General features: G+C 41.6%; 1 protein-coding gene, 1 long non-coding RNA gene and 1 gene segment (V, D, J or C); 1 reads left to right on the top strand and 2 right to left on the bottom strand.

The window, feature by feature from the left end:
* Nucleotides 1-1080: 1080 nt before the first annotated feature.
* On the bottom strand, nt 1081-7254 carry zgc:101744 (Receptor expression-enhancing protein 6-like). 2 transcript variants are annotated; one of them, XM_029140060.3, is made up of 6 exons: nt 7100-7254; nt 6885-7017; nt 3245-3338; nt 2821-2959; nt 1830-2020; nt 1081-1667 (listed from the first exon to the last, which is right to left on the bottom strand). In XM_029140060.3, exons 2-6 carry the CDS (start codon nt 6997-6999, stop codon nt 1661-1663), a joined length of 546 nt encoding a protein of 181 aa, XP_028995893.1. In that variant the 5' UTR covers nt 7000-7017; nt 7100-7254; the 3' UTR covers nt 1081-1660. The 2 variants fall into 2 exon arrangements, with proteins under 2 accessions (XP_028995893.1, XP_028995892.1); XM_029140059.3 differs by having other exon boundaries at nt 1852-2020; nt 7100-7253.
* A 6532-nt stretch (nt 7255-13786) lies between these two features.
* Nucleotides 13787-15869, bottom strand: LOC114848288 (uncharacterized). Of its 2 annotated transcripts, XR_008693694.1 has the most exons (3): nt 15597-15869; nt 14933-15030; nt 13787-14280 (listed from the first exon to the last, which is right to left on the bottom strand). It is a non-coding gene; the product is annotated as an uncharacterized LOC114848288 (long non-coding RNA). The 2 variants fall into 2 exon arrangements; XR_008693693.1 differs by lacking the exon at nt 15597-15869 and having other exon boundaries at nt 14933-15545.
* Nucleotides 15870-23886: 8017 nt separating this feature from the next.
* On the top strand, nt 23887-24822 carry LOC129603619 (immunoglobulin kappa variable 4-1-like). The segment is given in 2 exon segments: nt 23887-24205; nt 24298-24822. Coding segments are annotated over 2 exon segments (378 nt in total).
* The last annotated feature ends 1718 nt before the right edge of the window (nt 24823-26540 follow it).

The following is a 26540-nucleotide window of genomic DNA, read 5'->3' on the forward strand; positions in this document are numbered from 1 at the left end:
TCAGAAGAAATGGGAACCAGCTCATCCCCCGGTGCTACAAAGGCCTATGGCCGAGTCAGACCAAGCCTTGTTTGCACTGCTTGTCTGTAGGCTACGTGACAGAGTCACTGTATGACTCACCAACTCTGCAGCCACAGCCTTGTGTTTGGCCTCCTCTGTCGACGAGCCGGGGAACTGCACCGAGGCGGTGACAGTAGCAGACGGGGATTACAGGCAGCATTGATCAACTGAGTGAATAATGAACAGGAGGCCAGACAGGCCTATAGGAAGGAGATGACGGCGTGCACGAAACTGCAGATGGAAAGAAACAGGGCCATAAAATAAAAAGCAAGCAGCTGGTGAAGGCGAAAAAAGCCTAGTAGCAGTGGGATTGGAGACCGACATGTGCCTCATCAGTGATCCCAGCCCTGCAGAGGTAATCCACAAGGCAGATTAGCAATAGATTATTTGTATTAAAGTTAAATACGCTATTTGTGAATGATGCTACACATGAACGAGTTTAACATTAGCCAGTTATGAGGAAAAAAAGAAAAAGATGTGAGCCTACTGTGATTTCCTCTCTATGTGTATTTATTGACATTAAGAACATATTTTTGTCAGAACTACTTGTAACATACTCAACTAATACTGCTGGTAATCAAAGTCAGTAGTATTTATTCCCTAGTGACATTTTCACCGCCCTGAGTTATTACAGGCCCCGCACTCATTACAGTGACTTGACAGAGCAAGAGCAGCACAATGCAATTATTCGTTTCTGTTTCATTTATGCTAAATCAATAACAAGCGGCGCCCCAGAGGCTGATGGCTACCAACACAAACACATCCTCACAGTAACGCGGGCGCTGTGCCTCCCTCTGCCTGTTGGCCCGGCCCCGTCCACTTCCCATGCTTTACATCCAGCGCACAAACACAAAGCGCCTCCACTTCAGAGCCTCTGAAGCGTGAACGCGGAGCCAGAGACAGATTACAGTGTGGGTGGTTAGGCTCTCTGAATGCTGCTGAACGCAGTCGAGGGTTACAGGTCAAAAGATCAAGCGTTTCAGCCGAGCTGCTGTTTAGAGTCAAAGAGAAACACTGCAGTTTCAGGCAAACGTAGGACAAATTTTTATTCACAAATTTTTAAATCATTGAGATGATAAATTAAGACATATCAAAAGTCGTACCGTTTAACAGGCACATTAAAAGATCCAGGTATGAATAAGAACGTTCCAAGGCAACGTGTTTTTACCACCGTACCGTCATCAGGCAGTTTTCAGTCACAAATGGCCGCGTGAACACTGGCTACGCAGCCAATGCTGCTGAAGCCTATAAATCCATAATTGGAGGTTTACACATTGTTACAGTACAACAAAGAAAATAAGATCCAATAAAAAGGTCACAGTTTTATTGATTGCCTTTGCTGCACTGCTGGCAGTAAACAGACGTGGATGCAGAAAAGATCATTTGATTTGAGTAGTGTGAAGCTTCAGTACACCGCACGGCATGGAGGTCGTCATTCATCATGGAAGTGGGAGGAAAGAAGACAAACACAGACACACACACAGAGACACCCACGTATGCGCACACACGTTTAATTCAGTCAGGCTTTCAATCAGTCAACCTCATACACACAAAGCCTCGGTGTCCTTCTTACTGATCCTTGCCATGTTTCAGGGCCTGGTTAACAGCTGAGGGAGGAAACAGATGGATAAAATATATATACATATTCCAGAAAGCTCACACAGGATACATTTCATTGCTGCATTTCAGAATATGTGTGAATTTAGCAGGTGATGTAGAAGGTAGCTTAGGTCGTGCATAAATGGTATAAACATGTCTAGAGTACTTGCATGTACACTGTGGGTATCTCACCCTCCTTTGTGACGGTATCGGTGATGTTCTTCGCCTTGGAAGTCAGATCACTGACCACGTTGTCCATGGCAGTCTGGTGTTTCAGGAAAAATGGCCGGATCACACGTTTGTACAGGATGTCAGAGCCGTTCCAGGTCACCGGAGCCATGCACCATATGAGGAACACACACTGAGGAGAAAGCAAAGGGCACGCTGTGATAAAACGTGTGTAACAGGTCCAAAGACTATCCCTCATTGGATGCACTGTTTATTAATCCCTTTTTTTCCAAGGATTAGGTTTATTCACTGGAATCAAATCGTTTTAACAAAGGCTATTTATGACCATTATGTTGAAACAATTGGACAGTGAGGTGACTTTGAACAGTCGTGGCAGAACGGCCTTATATGTGAGGTCAAGATGTAATTTACAGCTGAACCGATAATTAGAGTGTTGACCGATAATGACCAGAGTGGACGAGTGGGGGAGTGGAGGGAGGCGTGAAGTACAAGATGATCTGTATGTGGTACCAGAGTCTGGCAAAGGACAGCAAACAAAAAAATCCTAATGGAACCAGTGTTTATAATGATGACATCGACATTAAGTATTACATTTGGTATTAATAACCTAATTAGTATATTTTAACTAAATCAATATCATATCATGTTGTTCTAATTAGCCCTGTTGTTCTAATTACCACTGCGAATCAGAATTAAATCAGGGCACTTATTCGTTTCATAGCTGATATTACTGTTCCATTACCGTGAATAAACGTCTTCCTTATGTTGATAAAAGCACAATATGTCCACAAGGAGGTGCTGTTTAGAGATGCTAAAGCAGAGCAACCCTCGTGATTCATAAGTGTGACTGTGGTTTCATTGGTAATGTTGCTCCATGCAAAAGTGTCAAAGTGGTACAGTACAATTACATGCCCAAAAGGCAACAGTAAAAACACTGCATCCTCTTTATGCAAATTAAACAGGTCTCCTCACCTTGCTAGCATAGTAAAAGGGGAACCAGAAGAGAAAGATGTCAGAGAAGGCCTCGACTATGCTGAAGAGTCCATACACAACCCAGTAGGTCAGCCACTGTGTGTCGTCCTCCTTAGATGCGCTCTCAATAGCCTTGATCCTACAGGCAAGAGAAGTGGTTCAATTAAACATCAACAGTCCACAGATATCAAAAGACTTAAGCAAATATCAGACATTAACTGTGAGTTATTGTCTACCAGCATGTGGATGGAATGTTCTTATCAGTGCCAACAGCTGAGCGCTAGCTTGACAGAATGTGCATCTAAAAGGTCTATATAAAAAGGTAACAGTGAGCCCATTTATGAGTAAAATCTATACTCTGGTGACAGCTTGGTAATTTTCTATATAGTGTAATTTATTGAAACATGTTTCACTTAATACATACGAGAAATATGCTGGATAAACAAAGCCAATCAGGTTGCAAAGCAGTGAGGCTCCGTATCCAAACAGGAGATAGAGTCCGACAAAACCCAGTGCACCTGGAGAAGGAAGAAAGACAAGGAGCGTAAGAGGTGAGAAGACATAGCAGGTAAATAGTCTTAACACATCACTATTTCGTGTGACAGGTTGTGGGAGTATGTCATAACAGCACAATACCAGGATGAGGTGGAGCACTGAACCAGGACAAACAACGAATCCACCAAAGCAGCAGGTGACTTTAAATAAACCTCAGAGCTCACACACACACACACACACAAAGCCTCTACACCTCATGTAGGTGCGAGTATTTCACTAATGAAGCCCCTGAAGGCTCACGACAGGAGTACGTTTGGTAGCTGCAAAACACTGTTAACTGACATATACGTCTGGGTTCATTTGGCACACATTCACCTTCCAGTTGCAGTGGACCATGATCTGTGATTGTGTGAGCTGGGATGATGCAGCTACTGAGCTGCTGGTTGCTGTCATGCTACTGGTTTATCACCAGTGAAACACCAACTAAAGTGCATGTACATGGATCATGTAGTTACAGAAGCCCTGCAGCTGTGCCAACAGTGGATGTCAACTTGGGCTTGGCCTTTAGAAAGGAGCAGGGAGCAATACATGTATCATATAACATGTGGTCGTCTCTCCTTACTGCTGTAGGTCCTCTACCATATTAGCCTGTGCTGCTACAACACTATAACTGGGCCAGAACAGACTGGACATAAACAGTGTGGGACCATCATTAAAAATGCATACAGAATTCCTGGGACTGAGATTACTGGTTTTCTATTCAATTAATTAAAATCAGAATTATATTGTGTTTGTAATATGTACTGGATTAATGGTTTCATGCAGTCATGTTTGAGACTATACACAGAAATATCTTCAGCACAATCAGCTCTCTTTGAACTGTAATGCATGCTGCTTGTACTTAAAAGTATTTTGGCTGCTTGTGCTTACTGTAATCCCTCTGAGGCTTAAACAGCTTGCTTGTTAGTTGGCAGCAAGAACAAGCTACACCGCAGTCTGGCCAACCATTTTAAGCCAAATGTCTCTTCCTTTAGATATGATTTCTCCAAATTAGCTGTTTTATTTGTTGCATTTAAAAAAAAATCATATAGTTTCTAATTATCTTGTTAAAAAACAACCACCAATGCCCTGAAATAATTTAATAAAACAAAAGTCATTGACGCATCCAAAGTCTGTTTTCATGGAGTCTTAATTTAAAACCAAATGGAGACAAGGAAGACCTGCATCACCCTGAAACGGTCATTGACACAGGATAATATCACTTTCAAATGTATGCAAACATCTACTGCTCATATAAACTTCAACTAACATAAATGCCCCTAAGCGGTGCAGAAACCCAAAGCACTGAAAGCCTTTTATTTTGCTGCTGTCATCACCTCCAGCCTGTCCTTTACATCTCATTTGTTTGGCTAAGCTCATATACAAATATTCATCTCACAGGCTCTATTTAGAAGAGAAAAAACTGGAAGAACTGGTTGAAATTAAGAAGGTAACTGTTGACTAGACAGTCCAGTTGTACCCAGAGCTTTACACAAATCATTAATTATTATGAGTAATCAATGATGAAATTTTTGTTGATATATATCTGAAAAACGTAACCTGCAAGACATTCTACTTTACCCTGTGGATTAAGCAACTCACAGACTTCCAAAAAAATAAAATAAAAAAGGACAGCCTTACCATAAATCTCTGAGAAAATGAAAATAAAAGCACAAAAGCCATTACATGGTTCTGCATTTCTATAAGACTTCAAGCTACTTATTAAGTAATTGCATGAGTCATGATGATATTCCAGTTCCTCTTAATCAGCGCAAACTTTGCTAAAAGTACAGCGAATGAGGGGTTAATGGTGCCCTTAAAGACGTTAAACAGAGTGAGTCACACTACAGATAAGACCTCTCCACTTCGACACGTTGCTCTTCACAGCGCAGTGTCGCAAGAGTCAGCACGAACTTGAGATGTTTTCTCAGATTAACAGAACAATGAAGTGTGTTGACTTGGCACAAGACAATTTTACAACTAAAATCCATTACAAAACAAAAAGAAAACTTATTTTACATAATCAGTTACACATATCTGTTAAAATGCAACAGATGCAACTGTTGCCCCACTGCAAAACGTAGACAGGGCTTTAAGCAAGACAGGGCAGGTTATTTCTAATTTGAGGCTAGTGGTAGCCATGTGGTTAAGGTACAAGGTACACCCTCAGTATTGGTTAAGTCAAGAGCAACAAAAATCTGGATTGTGTTTAACTGTAACAGAGAGGACCTGATGCTGGGTGAGGCCAGTGCAATAAAACAGCCAAACCTGTGTACTGTGTACTTCCCAGTATTAGATTAATAACGACATTATCATCGGCTGATAATAACCTCTAAGGCTGCAAATGTGTGGTTTCCTCTGACTTAAAGGCATATCTGAACATCTCAAATCTTCAACATTGTGAAGCTGAAAGCAGATACAAGTACTTGTTGCATTATAAATCGCCCAAATGACTTACCCATTATTACAGCATGGCGGGGTAGTTATCTCAAGTAACTGATTAATAAGCTTATCATTTTGGCTAAAGAATGTGCCGTCATTACCTCTTGGATAACAAATAAGTGTCTCAAATGTATTTGTTAGAAATTTTATCAATCAGATTGAAAAATGTGTTTGTGCTGTGTGTGTTTTGTTTGTTGTTATAAACTTTCAAGTCTCAAATATCCAAACGCCAGGGTAAGATGCACTGAAGGTGGGGTCGAAGACTATTTGAACTGTAGGCATCGAGAAAACGTCAACTGAGAACAGTAAATACCCTAAAAGGTTATTTGCAAACGTGGATGAGAGCAGGTCAATACACAAAACACATTTGTGAAGGAGCATTTTGCTGTGACACCTTGAAACGAGTGGTAAAATGCTTGTCGATGCACAGTCGCGTAAGTAAATCCGTTTTCAATAGAAGGCAGCGATCTGCCATGTAGGTCACTGTGGCTGCCGTGCTTCCTGTAGCTTAGTGGCACTGTTGGCAACGTGCTGCCTACATACAGTAGCCTCAGGTGACGGGTATTGACTTTTAACTGTGCAAACTCACTACAGCAGCATCAAAACAACTTCCACGGGACAACAGAAGGCAGTGGCACAGCCGGCCATGCCAGCGTCTCCTTTCATTTCTGTCTTGCACTTGATATTTCAGGACGTGATAAAAATACCCCAGGGTCCAGCTGCCGGCGGTCATATTAGATGCAGTTCATTCAAGTTGGTTACTGTATGCGTATGCAGGGCGGATTATTTACCAGCTCTAATCTTGTGATGCAGCATAAAGGTCAGAGCTGCAGGGACTTTGGTATTGGAGCTGTAAAAAGGTGCCACAGGTTATGAATCACATTGATAATGTAGTAGTGGTCCGACCACAGTGACTGGCACAGCTAACCTACGCTAAGCTAGCTAACGTCACCAGCTAGCTAGCCTTAGTTAGTTCCAGGGATGACGTCCAGTTTTATGAGCGCAAAGCACGTTTATTCTCAATAGTTTGTGAACGCACATGAAGACACAGGCGGCTCGTTTAAGTGACCCCGGTTGCGTTAACATACCCAGAGTGATGTACTCTCTCTTCACGCCAGTTTTCTCTTCCAGCGTCGCCAGCTGATCTGTCACAAAGTTCTTCTCATGGAGCAGAGACACGAAGCGCTCCTTAAAATGACTCATTTCCGGGCTTTCCTGGACCTGTGGTAACAAAGCTATTGTTACAGTGTCTATACTATACCATTCATACTTTTGATAATACAATATATGTTATTTTACAAACCTGGGTTTAATAAAGTACCCGAAAAGTTTCCCGCTGTGACGCCGGGAGCCGACTCCACTGGAGTTGCGGTGGCAGGAGGGGAGGAGCTTGGAGGAGACCCCCTGGCCAATCAACGAGCTCTAATAAGTGACGTCACGAGCCGCAGGTGTTTAAAAAAACGGTCCTTGCTGAAAGTAATTAGAGAGAACAAAGAACAGGTCCTCAAAACTGTTCTCAAAAGCAGAACATTTAACAAACACTACTAGTAAACGTGGAGAAAAAAATATAATTTGTTAAGCAAGGCTACTGTTGAATATTTGTAATTCTTCCTGCTGCTGACAATATATATAAAAAAGAAATTGCCAGCGTGAATGTAAAAAATTTTGGTAAGCTGAAAAAACGGTCTTCGTAACAACTAAGCCGCAAATTAATATAGTTTTATGTACATAATGAAAACAAAGTGCATTGACGTGAAGCTGTGATGAGTGTTGGCGGCCAGCAGAGGGCAGACACGCCTTGAGAACCTTCACAAAGACAAGCGTCAGTAAAAATAGACTAAAATACATACAAACTGTATCACCATGTTGTTGAGTCAGTCTGAGGAAGTTTTCACTCTGTCATGTGTTAGTCATGGTGTAAAGATAATATGTTATATATTTTAAATATAACTTAAAAGTTGTAATAGTTTTGATGTACACTGACAATGCTTCATAATTTACAACAACATCCTGACTATCAAAAAAAAGCAAGCAAGCAAAATATGTGTTGACTAAACAAAACATGTTTTACCGATACTACAAACGACTATTATGAACATACATTTATTATACACAATCAATTACAGTATAAAATAAACCAAACCAAGGGAAACAGTGTTTTATTTAAAATTAATTTCTAGCACAATAGAAGAAATGAACTGCACTTCATGTTTCTGTCCTCACATTTGTCCTCAACCTAGTTAACAACCAGAAGCATGAGTCTGTGCAACAGAAGTGTGATGATTTACATAACAACCACGTGAAGACTTACCCAACGGCCTCCATCTCATCTCTCACTTTCAGTTTCACACAGACAGATGTGCTCCGATGTCTTTTGCATGACTTTATGCACCAATGCATTTCTTATAATTCTGTTGTTCATATGAGAGTGCTTTTAAAATACTACTTTTAAAAAATTCTGTATGAGGTCAATTTCAAAGAAATTTGGGAGTTCTGTCACAGTTATAGTTTTGAGATGACATATTCAAAGCTTTTCATTATCTTATATCTTATAACATCAACTAAACATTTTCTAAAACGTTTTTTCAGTTTGAAAAGATTGAAGATAATAACAATTTGTATAAAAACATCAAGAAATGTAATCAGATATCTACATGTAAATAACAGTTATCACTAGTAGTGTGGTTTGAGAGCAGATTAACCTAATGTTAAAAAAGGCACAAACAAAACAGAAAATATACCAAAGTTATTTTTTTCTCAGAAGAGGAAGGGACGCAACTATGTGTTATAACTTTACATCCAGTATTCAAACTCGTTCTCTCGCAGATGTTTCATGTAAATGTTTATTGTCAATCTAATGTCACTCACTCACTCACTTTGCAAAGCGCTCACCATACGTAATCACTCACTTTCCTCTCACTTTAATTTTCCTTCCCTTTACTCTTTTTCCTTCACCTACTTTCACTCCACACTGTTTACATCCTTCTTTTCTCTATTCTTCTCCCACGTAGTCAGCCAGCTATGTAGCCCTCCAGCAGCCACACACAAACATCTACTGCACAGGGGAAACACGTGCACATACATAGATAACACACAACTCAGAATACACAGGTACTTAAGGTTAGCCACACACCTAAAGTCTGTCACACTACATACACACAAGACTAGTGATCCACAGCAGTCAGGTAAGATATGACACCACTGAAGATTGTCACTTGGAATGTACGTGGAATCAATAAGAAGGAGAAACGATTTAAAATATTTAACCATTTGAAAACCCTACAAGCAGACATGGTTTTACTACAGGAAACTCATATTCCCAAAATTATAAATTACACTCTGGCATCAGCAGAGTTCCCACATGCTTACTTAGCCGGTTACAATTCTAAACAAAGAGGGGTCGCCATCCTGATAAATAAAAAGATTAACTTTATGCATAACGATACCATTGTAGATCCAGAAGGGAGATATATAATCATTAATATCTGGATAGGAAACTGTGAATATTGCATAGCTAATGTGTATGGCCCTAATGCTGACGACCCCTCTTTCTTTCACAGCTTCTTCACATCACTGTCTGCTCACTCTGGTTCCAAACTTATAGTAAGAGGGGACTTTAATTTAGTATTTAACCCAGAGTTGGACAGGCTAAGCAAAGCTGTGAGCAACAGGAACTGGCAATCAGTACAGACCTTAAAACAGTACATAGATGACTTCGGTCTCTGTGACACATGGCGTTCTCTTCATCCTACATCCAGGGAATATACCTTTTTCTCACCAGTACACCACTCTCACTCCCGTATAGATTATATTTTAGTAAATAACTCAGTCTTACAAGATGTCTCTGACACCAATATTCACTCTATCACAATCAGTGATCATGCACCAATGTCCATTTCGTTGATTAAGACAGCCACACCATCAACCAGGAATTGGAGGTTAAATACATCATTACTCAATGATCAAGACTTCATCAGTTATGTCAGGAGAGAATGGAAAACCTTTATAGAAATCAACGATACACCGGAAATCTCACCCTGTGTTCTTTGGGAGACTGGGAAGGCAGTTATGTGCGGTAGAATTATTTCATATTCATCACACAAGAAAAAAAAGGACATGTTACTTGAATTAGAATTAGAGCAAAAAATAAAATCTCTAGAGATTAAATATGCTGCCTCTCCAACCAATGATAGAATCCTAGAAGACCTAAAGAATCTAAAGCTGAAATTAAATAATATAATTGATTGCAAAACTCAGTTCCAGATAGACCAATTACGCTGGGAGAACTTTGACCATGCTAACAAATGTGGTAAATTTCTAGCTAACCAATTAAAAAATAATAAAGAGAAACAAATCATCCATTCAATAACTAATAAGGAAGGCAACATTACTCGTGATCCCCATGAAATAAATGATACCTTTAAAAACTTTTACCAAGAGTTATATACGTCCCAAATAGATCCATCCACCTCAGCCATAGAGGCGTTTCTGAATAAACTAGAACTGCCAAAGCTAAAGGAAGAACAATCCTCAACTCTAGACTCATTGTTATCTTTGGCAGAACTACATGAAGCTCTGCAGGAGATGCCCAATAAAAAAGCTCCAGGACCAGATGGATTCCCAACTGAATTTTTACAAAATGGTAGCTGAAATTAAACAACAGCATTCATTACCCACAAATATGAATTCTGCCTTCATAAGCCTGCTCCAAAAACCAGGAAAAGACCCTACACTCCCATTAAGTTATAGACCAATTTCACTAATAAATGTAGATCTAAAAATAGTGTGTAAAGCACTTGCTAGAAGATTAGAAAAAATCACTCCATATATAATTCACTCTGATCAAACAGGCTTCATTAAAGGTAAACAGTCAACAAACAATATGAACAGACTAATTAATTTAATTGATTATGTCACCATCCATAAACTAGAGTCAGCCATCGTCTCCTTAGATGCAGAAAAAGCTTTCGTTAGAGTAAACTGGAAGTTTCTTTTAGCCACTCTGCACAAATTCGGCATTGGGGAAACATTCATAGACTGGATCCAAATATTATACAACTCAGCAAACGCTGCAGTCAGAACAAACAACCAGATCTCACCAAGGTTTAATCTGCATAGAGGGACAAGACAGGGCTGCCCACTTTCCCCATCACTATTTGCAATATTTATTGAATCTCTAGCCGCAGCAATAAGACAGCATGAAGGAATTACTGGAATATCGACCAAATCAGTAAATCATAAAATAAGTTTATATGCTGACGATGTGTTACTGTTTCTCCTGGAGCCACAGACATCTCTTCCTACAACTATCAGCCTCATAGATGAATTCTCAGGACTTTCAGAGTACTCTATTAACTGGACCAAATCTATAGTGCTACCACTTAACCTTAAGGTGACTAACATCTCCTCTACCACACTCCATTCAGGGAACATTAAATACTTGGGCATTGAATTGTCGTCTAGGCTATCAGAGCTTATTGATCTAAACTACAATCCATTGTTAAAACAAATAGAAGCCGACCTCAAAAGATGGCAGTCCTTACCCATTTCACTTATGGGAAGAATTGCCACCATAAAAATGATGATCCTGCCAAAAATTAATTACATATTCTCGATGATTCCAACTCAGCCAGCCCAGGCATGGTTTAAGACATTAGACTCCTACATCTCACAGTTTTTTTGGAAAACCAAGCCACCACGAATTAGTTTAAAAACTCTTCAAAAATCCAGACGCTGCGGCGGCCTAGAACTACCTAACTTCCACCACTATTTTCTTGCCAATAGACTGAACCATGTCCACAAATGGATAAAACCCATGCCAGCAGACTCCTCCTGGATAGACATTGAACAAACATTTTGAGGAAATATTAAAGTTGCAGATCTGCCCTTTATCAGCACCAAAATCAAACATCATAGTTGTTACCAGAACATTAGCATAAAAGCATCTCTGCAAGCCTGGTGGGAGTTTCTTAAAATTAATAAACAGCATAAAAAAAAAAAGAAAGAAAAGAAGAAGAAGAAGAGGAAGGGACTGACACAGACCATTGAACTGACTGACGGCAGCTTCAAGCACTTTGCACTAAACCTTTAAACAACTGATAAAAAAGACAACTTCAACTCCAACTTTAAACACTTTCTCCCTCTGTTCCACTAAAATTTTAAATGTGATGAATCCAGCAGTTTGTCCTGATGCTGTTTCCCGCCTTGTGTTGAGTGCGTTGAGAGCAGACCAGTCATTTCCATAGAGGAGGCTTTGCATCATCAGCTGATCCTCCAGTGAACTCACAAGGTTTATAGTGGTGTGAGTTCAACACTGCAGGACTCACATGTGTCAGTCAACACAGCAGGAAGCACAAGCAGCATGACTCTCATCACCATCCTCATCTGGACGCTGCTCTGCTGCTGCTTTACAGGTTCACTCACTCAGCAAGGCTTCAAACATGATGTGCTGCTTTTTCTCTCCTTGATTTCTGCTGATAAATCAATGGTTGCTTTTTGTCTGCAGGATGCAGTGGTCAGGTGACGGTGACTCAGCCTCCAGTGGAGACGTTCACTGCAGGATCCACTGTGACGCTCACCTGTAAAACCAGCGCAGATGTTTATAGGAGGAGTGATGGTAATGAGTGTATGTCCTGGTACCAACAGAAACCTGGACAGAGCCCAAAGCTCCTGATATATCAGGTGAACAACCTGCAGTCAGGGACACCAGATCGGTTTAGTGGCAGTGGAAGCGGCTCTGACTTCACTTTGACCATCAGAGGAGTTCAGGCTGAAGATGCTGCAGTTTATTACTGTTTTGGTAGTCATAGTGGTTATGTGTTCACACAGTGATTTAGCACCGTGCAAAAACCTCCTCAGTCAGAGACACTGAGCTGTTACAGCAGGAACCAACTGCAGCTGCTGAAGAGGAACAAACTCTGACACAGACACTGAGCTCAGAGCTGAAACTAACCTCAACAAACATGTTAGAGATTCTCATTATCTAACTAATCTTAACCAACTCTCAATACATGTCACAATTTTGTTTGTGAAATTCTTATGAATTTAAATTAATAAGTAAGCCTTGAAGGGAACAACAGTTAAACCTACAGTATAAAATAGATTCTCCTTTTTCATATATTTATAATCACCACACATGTCCAAGGTTTTTAAGTGTCAACAACCAGAAGCATCACAGCTACAAGTCACATCCACATCAATCTGCAGAGCTCCACATGGTTTTTGTTCACTTTCTACAGTAATTTCTTCATCTATCATTCTTTTCATGTTTGTTAAAGAAATGTAAGGTCTTTAGTCGTCACCTTATAACAGGAAGAACAGATCCAACTCTGAACTAAATAATCTAAGTACAACATAAAACAACATATAAACTATGACAGTGACAGTTCAGGAGTTGATGCTGATCTCAGCTGGTACCTAAAAACCTGGACAGCCTCCGAAACTACTGTTTTATCAGACAAGTACACGTCAGTCTGACACTCCCAGTCATTTCAGCAGCAGCGGATCAGAGCCGGACTTCACTCTGACCATCAGTGGGTTTCAGGCTGGGAGCATATGTGGGCCAGTGTTCACAGTGATACAGAGTCGTACAAAAACCTCAGTCACAAACACCTTTTTGTGCTGCAGCTGTGACTTTATGATACGACTGAACAACACACTGTAGCTTCTGGGACAGAAACTCACTATCTAAATCTAAATGTTTTTCATTAACATTTTTCCAATCCTATAGGAAACGACACAGGAAAATGAAATGTTAACTAGTTTTAATGTTAAATTTTATTAAACTGTGAAACCACAGTTATTTTTGTCTCAGAAGAGGAAGTGACTCTGACTCAGATCAGTGAACTCAGAGCTGACAGCAGCTCCACCAACAAACACTACACGTTCACACTAAGCCTGTGTATTGATGCTGGTCAGTAACAGTTAATGTTTATAACATGATTTATTTTTTTTTCATTTTTCCTCACATTAATCACCAAAACACACAAAGTTTCATTTCAGTAGAAGCTTTATTGTCAAAGTCATGAATCATCAGGTCACTCATTAAGCAGACACACATTCATGGAGCTCCACACGTTTCTCACATGAAGCTTTCCTTTCACTCCATTAAACTCATGTTGCTCAGAGCAGCAGGTCTGTTCCTCTTCTCCCACACACAGCTCCTCTAGTCCTGACACTGGCTCTTGTGGAAGACCTGGACCTGACTGTGGTCGTGATGGAGGACCTTGCAGGTGTACAGGGTTCTCTTGTTCCACAGCTCCTGGCTCAGGGTCAGGGTGCTGCTGCTGCTGAAGCGTCCGTTCTTCTCCTCCTCTGAGCTGCTCTGGACGCCCTCTGTCACCTCGCTACCGTCCACCTCCCAGCTCACCACGGCTCCCTGAGGAGAGTAGCCGCTCAGCAGACAGGCCAGCGTGGCCGAGCCCCCAGAGAGCTGCTCAGAGGACGGAGGAAGCAGAGAGACGGAGGGTCTGACCACGGGACCAGCTGGAGGAGAGAGCAGAGACACACAAGGAGCAGGTTGAGGTCCAGTGTAGGACAGACAGCTGAGCAGCACACGCTTAGGACGCAGCACAGAGGTCAACAGTCACTCAGCCTTAGAGATAGGACGGAACGTGTTCATCATTTACAAATAATATCATCTGGACTTTATGCTAAATAACTATGAGAAGATGAGGAACGTTGAACGAACATTTCAACATCTGGTTGTTTCACTTCCTTTTCTCAATGTCAGAATAAAGAACTACACAAAGAATCATTACATAAAAAGTTTCATTTGTTGAATATATTATACATTAGTCAACTCATTTTAAATGAATATTTCATTGACAATGACAAACAGAAGTGTTAATTATCTAACATTAGATATGTTAACAGTGTTTCCTTAAATCAATTTAAACCAAATAGTTTAATATAAAACGTCAAACATCAAATAAATGTTTTTTTAAAAATCAATTTTAGTTCAAAGGGATCTAAATTGACTCTTTGTAAATGTTTCCCAGTAGTCAATGACAACTCAATGAATAAATTATTATTTACAAAAAACAATCTGTCTTAAAAAATTCAAGCTTTAAAAAATATAATCATTGAATGACATAAAATGATTTTGATGTATAAATGAGAAGATTGTGGTACTTACAGAACTCGATGAGTTTGGTTCCCCCACCAAACGTCCACCACAGTGATACAAAGTCATGAAGTGGTCGTACAAAAACCTCCTGCACTGTCAACAAGACTCTGTCCAATGAAAAAACACTTTCATTCAGTAAAGCTGCTTCAGTTTTACTTTGTGTATCATCAGAATCATAAAACCCATGGAACCTGATAATTATTGGGAGTTAAAATGTAATTAATGCATATTGATAAAGATGGATTACTTTAAACAACAGAAACATATTTTGAGATAATGTGATCATAAATTACAGATTAAAGAGAAAAGATTTGTAAACATATTATTTAAACCACTGTAATGGAAAAATTTTGCCTTGTGCTGTTTCTTATCCAACACACTCGTCGTGTGCTGGTTAGGTGCAATACTGAACGGAACATTCTTACACAAACAAATAATCACTTGTGCCCCTGACGTACATCAAGTCTAAACATCTGATGTTCCATTTGACTGACTAATAGTTTATGATATATGTTTGTCTTTTACACCCGGACTCTGGCTCCATCCTATCTGACTCCCCACCAGACCCAAGGCTGTTAAAGCAAATGCATCTTGTCTTGGAAGCTCGGTGTTCCTTCCTTTGGATAACAAGACATGATGATGCAGAAGAGAGAAAGCAAACATTCTCACTCACAGCGAGATAAGGTGTCAAAAACAATTCCATTGCTGCAGAGAGACATTCCACCAGAGCCAGAGAAAGGGGTTAAAAGGCAGAAGCAACTTGGGGATCGTGGGCTCTTTGCATCACACCTTCGTGGTGTGTGCACTGATCTCCCCAGCTGGTTTTTGGTTTGTTGATGTGCACGATCAACATCCATGCTTTTTATTTGCTTTCCCCATTATTTTTATTTTTTTTATTATTTCAATAAATCGCACAAAAAGACAACTCTCTCTCATCTGCTTCTTTATGGAAAATTTCAACCACAACCACAGAGATAAAACTTTGATCCAAATGATTACCACATGAACCACAAGTTCAGCTTCACACATTTTCTTCCTCCTGTGCATTAAAACAATAAATGTGATGACTCCAACAGTTTGTCCTGATGCCGATGTATTGAGTGTTGAGAGCAGACCAGTGGCGTCTCCAGAACCTTTTCAGTGGGGAGGCCCAGAGAAAACCCACCAAACTGGGCTTCTATTGATCAGACTGAGTTCAGCTACTTATGTTACTTGACTTTGAAAATGACGATAAACATCAAACATCAAATTTACCTTTCATTATTGTCGTATTATCATCAACATCTAAATGTAAAACATCACAAGTAGCTAAATTATGGGCTCATTTAATAAAATTATTTAATCCTGTGGTTTGAGCTTTTGCTTTTTCTTTCTTTGATTACCTTTTAAGGCTGAAAATAGTCTGAATCGGTTCAACAGATTTTCTGTGCATTTTGTGTGGAGTTTGCATGTTCTCTGCGTGGGTTCTTTGCGGGTTCTCCGGCTTCCAATGAGTGTGTGTGACTGGTTGTGTGTCTGTGTGTGTGGCCCTGCAATAGACTGGTGACCTGTTCAGGGTGTACCCTGCCTCTAAAGCAGGAAAAAGTGGATGGATGGATGCTTATTGCTGCTCCTTCTGCTTTTTCTGTCAAAGCACTAAACCCTGTGTGGGACATTATCGCCTCCACAGGCAGAGGTTGGTTTTGCTGTTCTCGACCAGTTGAGTGGGTATTAATTCTTCTCATGAATCATTTGCTTATGATTTATTTAATTATTTGGGTTTTGTTTTGTATTTGTTCATGGTTTGTATTTTCCTCTTCATAATACATGCCTGTATGGTTTGTACACACTGAATGTGAGTGGAGCCACTTGAGGGCGCCACTGAAGCAGACCAGTCATTTCCATAGAGGAGGCTTTGCATCATCAGCTGATCCTCCAGTGAACTCACAAGGTTTATAGTGGTGTGAGTTCAACACTGCAGGACTCACATGTGTCAGTCAACACAGCAGGAAGCACAAGCAGCATGACTCTCATCACCATCCTCATCTGGACGCTGCTCTGCTGCTGCTTTACAGGTTCACTCACTCAGCAAGGCTTCAAACATGATGTGCTGCTTTTTCTCTCCTTGATTTCTCCTGATAAATCAATGGTTGCTTTTTGTCTGCAGGATGCAGTGGTCAGGTGACGGTGACTCAGCCTCCAGTGGAGACGTTCACTGCAGGATCCACTGTGACGCTCACCTGCAAAACCAACCCAGCTGTTTCTAAGTGGAGTCGTGGTAATGAGGGGCTACACTGGTACCAACAGAAACCTGGACAGAGCCCAAAGCTCCTGATCTATTTAGTGAATAATCTAGAGTCAGGGACTCCAGATCGGTTTAGTGGCAGTGGAAGCGGCTCTGACTTCACTTTGACCATCAGAGGAGCTCAGGCTGAAGATGCTGCAGTTTATTACTGTCAGAGTTTCCATACTGGGCCAGTGTTCACACAGTGATTTAGCGCCGTACAAAAACCTCCTCAGTCAGAGACACTGAGCTGTTACAGCAGGAACCAACTGCAGCTGCTGAAGAGGAACAAACTCTGACACAGACACTGAACTCAGACCTTAAACTAACCTCAACAAACACCAACTTGTAGTCATTGTGCCATTTAAAAACACAAACAGGAATATTATCTTTAATTGTACCACAAATTTGTGTTTCTAGTTAAATTTACAATGTTTTCAATGAAAACCTAAAACATTAGTGTAATAATCACCTAAAAACAAATAGCATAAGAACTGAGTGCCTTTGACCTCTGACCTTTGTCCTTCATAATGTGCTTGATTTGCTGCTAGAGGCTGGTGTAGCAATCCACGTCTGGACCTAGGTAACTTAACACAACGTGTGAGCTTCACTCCCTTCCACAGAGACAAAGCTGCGATTCACCAGAAGATAAGAATACACACAGTTCCTGTCTATTCCACAGGACACTGTTTGCTCGCACGACAGAACTGTGAGTTTAACATAAACAACACACATATGGTTAAGTGCACATCAAAAGACCATGGATACTTTTAGGTGACACAACCTAAATCTCACCAGGGTCCTCCTCTGCCTTATCACTAACCAGACCAAGACCTGTCTCATAATTTCTCTACCAAGACTCACTCCATGGACTCTCCCACTCGTCCAGGAGATCTGGATCGTAAACCAGGAATGTGAAGCAATAAAAAGGAAAACTCTTCATTTGGACACAAGTTCTGGTTCAGATGTAGCAGAACCTTCAACTGTCAAGAAACAGATGCCATTGTATTCTGTGGACAAAATGTTTTTATTTGATATTGGATTGGTTTCTGTGTGATGTTTAATGCCTGATCTACAGATTTGCCAGGAAATTCCTAAAGTTACAAAGAGACTTCAACTTATTACCACGCTTTCCTTTGTGTGAAGGCACAAAGTTGAACTACAGATACTCACCTTCTATACTTCTTTTAATCTGTGCAACATACACATGGATTATTTCCACCAGCTACAACTCAGTATCCTCATTATTGTATCACATTTTTAAGTGTTACAATTGTTTAATAAGTAATGTCCAGATTAGGTCATTTATAATTTGATTTTGCTTGCATTTATTATTCGTGTATGTTTTAGTGTTTACTGGGTGTTGCATAAGACAAGACCAGTCATCATGAATAACATTTCATTTGTTACAGCGTTTTAAGGGACCACATATAAGACCTTAATATTCTATGCATTTAATATTGCTGTTTAACCATTCTGACTTCTCTGCTCATTTGAGTGTCAAAGTGATCATTACATGTTTATGTGTTATGGTGTGATGGAACTTTGAGCTTGATGAAAAGAGGAAAGCTTAGTTATTCCAGATTTAGGAGCAGTCCAAACCAAATAGTTTGATTCCTGATCTGAAGAGGTGGAACTCTTCACCACTGGTTGAAGTCATTTCTCCGCCCTGCAGTGACCACTGCCCCAGAGGTATTTAAACCAGTGACACCCTAGGCGAATCGGATTTCCCTCTATCTTCAAACTTCTTTCACCTTCTCTTTTTGCGTCGCATTTCATTTCTTTAATTTTCCTTTGTTCTTAAATTTTGTAAACCAAAGTAAACTTAGAAACACGAACGAGTCATTAATTGACTCTCTAATTTTGATCGAACTAATTAAATTAGATTCCAGCCGTTTCCCTTTTGGGCTAGTTTAAACAGCGCTGACGCTTTGAAACACCTTAAAAGTCCAGCCTGGCCGACTGTTACTTTGCTGAACCCGAGCCGTCATCATCACCGGGCGACGATTCCTGGCCCAGAGGCCGTGGCACCTGGACCAGAGAGGGCACGCCTGCTCAACCAACTGGTAACGAGAGACGCTGCACAGCGGCTACAGCTCCAAACTAAGGCAAGACGAACATCTCTAATCCTCTGAGAAGTCTGGCGTTTCTCAAAGCTCTAAAACTGAACATTCCAAATTCATTAGTTATCCTTAGATTTGAATTAGTTAGACGTCAGGACGTCAGAACCCAGACACCGTCGTGTGGTTGGAAGAGGCCATCCTGGTCACGCTTCTGTCTGATGTGAGGCATGTCCTGGGCTGAGATGATGTAGGTCTCATCCCGTACTGATACTGGGCTGCACACACCCCGCCAATTAGGTGGAAGATAAAAGTACAGTGATGAACCACACAGCCAATGAACATCTGGAATGGGAAGTGCACCTGCACGTCCTGGTGCTAATTCTGAATGTTTGCAACAGGATCTTATCTGAGTGATATTTGAGCTACGTATTTTAGCTGCTTTTGTGTTTTTAATTGGACACCATCACAATACTTGGTCTTATCTGACCTCCTTTGATGGGACATGACAAAACGGTGACACACATGAGGTGGATGCGTGAAAGTACAAACTCCCTCTCAAAACCCTGTGCTGCTCAGATGGTTCTGGCTGTTGTACATTCTGAGGGCTGCTCGTACCTACAGTAGCTGGTCAGGGAGCCACTGCTGAAGCTACCATGCAGAATACTGTCTTGCCATTTGATCTATTGTTACAGATACTGGTCACAGTCAGGGTCAAAGATCATGGGACAAGGGGATACACTTCTGTGGAGGGAAAGTCCCCACATTCACCTTTCCATTACCTAGGTAGCAATGGAACAGTTTAAAATGTGCTGGGACACGAACACCCGCCAATGATCATTAAAAGTTTTGAAATTCTTGGTAGGACCTACATCCTTGTATTATGTTTATGTTCCCTTTCACCAGTGTGTAGTTAGCATACTGTACCTCCACCACATGTTGGTAGCAAATGGATGTGGAGGATCAGGATGCTCCATCCATCCACATTCAAGGTCCCTTAGGGCTCGGGCGGTTCTGTTGGTCGCTGTAGAAGCTGGCAGTTCTAGAGCAGGCAGTATGACTTTATACCACAGGAGGAAATATATCATAAGAGAAGCCCCACCCAGACCTGCTAGCCAATGGCACCATGGACAGATTTCCTGCCTTCTTTCATAAAGGAGACCAACCTCCATTTTACAAAGTAAACCCCTGGACTTCAAACAGATATAACAGATATAAGCGCAATAATTGCTTTTATTGTACAACGGCAAAACATATAGATGATGGTTGTGTGGGTGTGTTCTTCTTCCTTCAATCAGGTTTGCCAACTCAATCCACCTCAGGTGTTGGTGGATAGGGTGTTATCGCCTGTGAGCATATGTGCGATGTTACAAGTTTACCTGCAACCCCAGGTTTCAGTTCTATTTATTTGGCACAAGTCGGAGTCTTTTAGGGTCGTGATCAGCTGACAACAGAGACACTTGGGATTTGTTATCACCGTTTCCCAATGTGGCCTGAGTCACTGTCACTCCGGTGATGTGGTGATGCAAAGAGTCTACACGTCGTCCATCGTGGCGACTCCAGGCTGCTCGTGTATGTGTTTTCCCATCAACGTGTGTATAGTTTAAAGTGTGATTCACCGATGCAGCTTCAGGCGGCGCTTGGCTCACACCTCAGCTGGACGCTCAACGCTGCCTCTCGTATTGGCTCCAGAACCTTCCTGCAGTTACTGGCGTGAATCCAAGTTGCTTGTTGTGCCACCTTCAGGGCCGTGTGGGTGGTCAGCAGCACCTGGAATGGGCCTCGCCGCTCCTGGAGTTCCAGTGGTTCCTGCGATGTTCCTTCACGATCACCCAGTCTCTGGTTGGAGGCTGTGGAGGGGTCCCTCCGCCTGCTTAGGGAGGGCTGCCTTCACCTGCGGAGTGATTTGAGAGACAACAGAGGATACGTTTTTACAGTACTGTAACATGGCATCTTCACATATGACTGTGGGTGGCAACACTCTGGTTTCGGTCCCATCATAGGAGGTTGGCAAAACAAGATCTCATATGGCTAAGATTTGTTCTCGCGCTCCTCCTCATCCTCATATATGAGAGCACAATGGGAAGAGCCTGGGTCCATTTAAGGCCAGTCTCTGAGCAGCATTAGGCAGTTTGTTTTTATAGAGTGCCATTCTCGCGTTCCACTGCTCTTCCACTCTGAGGACGATAAGAACAATGCTTCCTAATGTCAATGTTCAGGAATTTTCCTACTTCATCTAAAGCCTGATTTGCAAAATGTGAGCCATTGTCACTGCTGATTTTCGCAGGTTTTTCCCATATGGGCATTTTTTCTGTCTAAAGCTCCTAGGTGACTGCATGGCTGTTAGCATGTTTAGCTGGAAATGCCTCCACCCATTTTGACCACATATCGCCTGTTACCAAACAGTACTTTTTACCTTCTGCTGGTGTTGGCTGGTGTTGCCATCCGGGCCTAGCCAAATATCATCTTCCTTTGTGGCACCTGCTCGTGCCCAAACCGTGCGTTCCTGAGGAGTTGCAAAAGTTTTCATGTCCAGCAAGAAGGAATGTGATGGAGCAGGCGACACAGGAGATGAATCACACAAGCATATTTGATCAGGCGGCAAAAACTACTCAGTGACTTTTACTCTAGCACCATCATGTGTATGGGGTGCCAAATGTAAAAGGAGCACCTATAACTAGTTTTCTCACATTTAACTAAATGACACAACATGTTTTCTCACATTTAGTTAAATGTGCAAAAGTCTAAATGTAAATGTTAAATGTTAAATGTAAATGTTAAATGTAAATGTTAAATGTAAATGTTAAATGTTAAATGTTAAATGTTAAATGTTAAATGTTCGCCGAGTGTAAACTGAATATTCATGAATGGGCAAGTAGACTCCATCCCTACCCTCAAACAGCGCTGGTCTCAGATCAGAGACGCGAACTCAATCACCTCAAACAGTGCGCGCAAACCCCGCCCACATCTGATCTGGAAACTTTTGTTTTTAGCCTGGACGTAACTTCGGCTAGCTAGTATAGTTAGCCAACTAATTCTCCACCGGCGCCACAGAAATATTCTTTTTAAACCCACTTGACTCCTCATTAATGGTGTTTACGACAGAACGGCAGTTTGAAGCGGAGCCTCAGCCCGCACACCTGCCGTTACAGCCCGTTCAATCTCCCCCAACGGGAGGGAGTCGGAGCCGGCGGCCATGATGGCTTCGACTTCAGGCTTCTCTCCAGTATTTTCGTGCACCGATCCAGAGTCAGATGTAGGCGGAGCTATACGTACTGTTTGACGTGTTTGAGTTCGCGTCTCTGATCTGAGACCAGCGCTGTTTGAGGGTAGGGATGGAGTCTTGCCCATTCATGAATATTCAGTTTTACACTCGGCCAACATTTAACATTTACATTTAACATTTAACATTTAACATTTAGATTTAACATTTAACATTTAGATTTAACATTTAACATTTAGATTTAACATTTACCATTTACATTTAACATTTACATTTAACATTTAACATTTATATTTAACATTTAACATTTAGATTTAACATTTAACATTCAACATTTACATTTATATTTAACATTTACATTTAGATTTAACATTTACATTTAGACTTTTGCACATTTAACTAAATGTGAGAAAACATGTTGTGTCATTTAGTTAAATGTGAGAAAACTAGTTATAGGTTCTACTTTTACATTTGGCACCCCATACATGTGGTTAAACTTTTAATGTATAGTCTTGTCTGTATGTTTGTGTGGCTGTGCAAAGATGCTAATGATAAACTGTTGTGCTGCGTTCAGGCTCTGTATTTAATCGCCTTGTCCCATTGTCTGGATATGGACGTGGAGAAACGAGGATCGAGCCGAGAACTGCTGCAGGTAGAGCCAGACTCTAATCTACTTCTCTTTGGGCTTTTCCCATCAGGGGTCCCCAAAGCGAAGGATCCTTCTCCATCCATCTCTATCCTGGACATCTTCTCCACTCTCACCAGCGAAACTCATGTCCTCTGTCAGCACATCCATCTCCTCCATGGTCGTCCTCTTGCCTGGCAGCTCCATCTCCAACATCCTTCTACCAATATATTCACCATCCCTCCTCTGCACATGTCCAAACCATCTCAGTTTGGCCTCTCTGACTTTGTTGCTAATGCAGCAATGTGAGCCGTCCCTCTGATGAGCTGGTTCCTGATTCTGTCCAACCTCGTCACTCCTAAGGAGAACCTCAGCATCTTCATCTCTGTTGCCTCCATCTCCGCCTCCTGTCTCCTCCTCACTGCTGCCGTCTCCAACCCATAGAGGAAATTTTTTTTTGTATTTCTGGTCATGGTGACGTGAGTCAGAGCTCTGCTACAAACAACCTGCTGCAGGTGCAGATGGTCGATGACAAGACTGCGATGAGGAAGAACGGTCCAGTGAACACAACCCTGATATAAATAAAACAGAAACATCCCCTCAGGCAGTTTCTACCATGCAGCTTTACTTGGTCTCCAGGGTTTGACTGAAAAGAAGGTGTGACTCATTTACTTAAAGCAGTTAAAGCCTTTGTCATTTGTGTCTTTCACTTCCTTTTCAACTACATGTAAAATAAATGAATGGTAAACAAACATCACTGATGTGTTCAAGCAGAGAAATAGTCACAAGTTATTGTATAAAAAATGTTTGAGCTGCAAATAAGAGTCTGTGCAGTGAAGACTATAAACAAAATAGGCTCTTCTAAATGCCATTAATCTGACAGTTTGATGCTGTTTCCCGCCTTGTGTTGAGTGCGTTGAGAGCAGACCAGTCATTTCCATAGAGGAGGCTTTGCATCATCAGCTGATCCTCCAGTGAACTCACAAGGTTTATAGTGGTGTGAGTTCAACACTGCAGGACTCACATGTGTCAGTCAACACAGCAGGAAGCACAAGCAGCATGACTCTCATCACCATCCTCATCTGGACGCTGCTCTGCTGCTGCTTTACAGGTTCACTCACTCAGCAAGGCTTCAAACATGATGTGCTGCTTTTTCTCTCCTTGATTTCTGCTGATAAATCAATGGTTGCTTTTTGTCTGCAGGATGCAGTGGTCAGGTGACGGTGACTCAGCCTCCAGTGGAGACGTTCACTGCAGGATCCACTGTGACGCTCACCTGTAAAACCAGCGCAGATGTTTATAGGTGGAGTAATGGTAATGAGTGTATGTCCTGGTACCAACAGAAACCTGGTCAGAGCCCAAAGCTCCTGATATATTATGTAAAAAAGCTGCAGTCAGGGACACCAGATCGGTTTAGTGGCAGTGGAAGCGGCTCTGACTTCACTTTGACCATCAGAGGAGTTCAGGCTGAAGATGCTGCAGTTTATTACTGTCAGAGTTACCATAGTGGTGGAGTGTTCACACAGTGATTTAGCGCCGTACAAAAACCTCCTCAGTCAGAGACACTGAGCTGTTACAGCAGGAACCAACTGCAGCTGCTGAAGTGGAACAGACTCTGACACAGACACTGAACTCAGTTGAAACTAACCTCAACAAACACTCACTGCATGTACAATAATACACATCTGGAGACTTGCATGAGTCAAATCCTGTGAACTCTTCTTGTAAAACTCCTGTGATGATCCGTGGGTTGGCTCTGCCTCCCATTCTGTGTCTCTCTCTGCTCACCATGCTTCTGCTCTGGACCACGTCCATTAGCGTTTCACTCCATGCTGCTCACGCGTTACGACTCATGGCCTTGGACTCTCAGCATGTGGAGAGGTTCCTGAGCGTATGTTTGCTTGCCTTTTGTTTAACTCTGCATTGAAGTCGTGCATTGGTGCCACTCATTAGCTCAGCTGTGTTTAGCCGTAGCTCGTGCTCATAGCCTGCGTATGCAAAGCCCAGCCTTATTCATCCATGTAGGCCACGCTCTGCCCTGCATGTACTGCAGGACGTGCATTGTGCCACCTTGTCTAGCTTTGTCATTGGGTGTTTTCTGCCTCCTGGTGTATTTTGGTTTAGTTTTGAAGGAGTGTTTTGTGTTGCCTAGAGCGCCTATTTTCATTTGTTACTTTGGCTCCCCTGGTTCTGACTCGTTCCAAAACCTCAGTCATAGACACTGTCCATCTCATGACAAATCCCTGAAATTCTCCACTCAGTCAACACAACTTGACACATTATTCAGATTCTTCAACGGACAAATCAAAGGGCCCAAATCAGTGCTTTGAATTTTGCAACAGTGAAAAAGGTCAAAGAGGAGGAGGAGAAGAACACAAGTCAACCAGCTGAAACACACACTTTACTGTAGTTGACCGTGTCCTTGGTCACAGTGACTGAGGGAGGCAGCCAGACATGAGTTGTTTCACCGTCGCCTCCATCATCAGAACCTTCAGGGAGGAAAACGGGTCGGTTACTTACAGTGAGGCTGCTCTGTACAGAACGGTAGGTTGGGTTGAATAGGTTTAAGCCTCTGAACTGAATACATTCAGATATACTTTCCAGTTCATACCTCTCCTCATTTTCACTTTTAATATTTAGTCTTTTATCTGTTGTCTTTTCCTTTTTTTATTTACCAATTTGTCCATAAGATTAAGAGCTCTCGCCATGCTGATAAGAACAACTTAAGGGAAATAGCATCTGACTCCACTAAAAGCAGGTACAGTACATTCAGGCTATAGCAGCGGAGGCCAGACTGACTGAGAAGAGAAGTGAGGAACTAAACACAACCTAAACACAACTTGCACGTAAAATAAGTAACTTAAATAACATAAGTCTATAGAAACAGGGTGCAGACAAAGGGAAATGAACCAGCAATATAAAAATATAATTAAGTGAAACAGGACAGGATGGTGAATACAACACTGAGATAACGATCACAAACGACACCTGACTGACCGGGACCCAGTTGCAGTGACACCCAGACGCGGAGAGACGTAAGGCACTTATTTATTTTGCAGCTGGGCCTGCAACAGACAGTTCAGAAACACAGCTTAGACGTGAGAAACACTACAACAAACAATCACTGCTCTGAGCAGGAACTAAGTGATTGGAATTCACTAACTAACAAGCTTACTAACTAAAAGCGCTGCTCTACACTAAACCACACCAGGGAAAGTAAACTCAATAGCAAAGACATAAGGTAGATGGAAGGTATATATACACACACACACATGCTGTAGGCTAACCAGCAATGAGACACATCTAACAGGCAACACAGGGAATAAAACTAAACAATCGCCACCCCCAGAGGAATCAAAGGCCGACCGCTACAATAATTAAAGTAAACATCACTGCAGGAAAAAAGAACCAGCATTGAGAAATATGATTAACTGAAATTAAAGTGA

The sequence above is a fragment of the Betta splendens genome, chromosome 22, assembly GCF_900634795.4.
Source record: "Betta splendens chromosome 22, fBetSpl5.4, whole genome shotgun sequence".
Taxonomy (NCBI): domain Eukaryota; kingdom Metazoa; phylum Chordata; class Actinopteri; order Anabantiformes; family Osphronemidae; genus Betta; species Betta splendens.

What these genes read in the sequence shown, in the direction of transcription:
- zgc:101744 (XM_029140059.3), bottom strand. Translation starts at nt 6,999, where the DNA reads ATGAGTCATTTTAAGGAGCGCTTCGTGTCTCTGCTCCATGAGAAGAAC. An exon ending in GAGAGAGTACATCACTCTGG is followed by an intron (nt 3,339 to 6,884) that starts GTATGTTAACGC and finishes TTCCTTCTCCAG; the next exon opens with GTGCACTGGGTTTTGTCGGA. An exon ending in CGATACCGTCACAAAGGAGG is followed by an intron (nt 1,668 to 1,851) that starts GTGAGATACCCA and finishes TTCCTCCCTCAG; the next exon opens with CTGTTAACCAGGCCCTGAAA.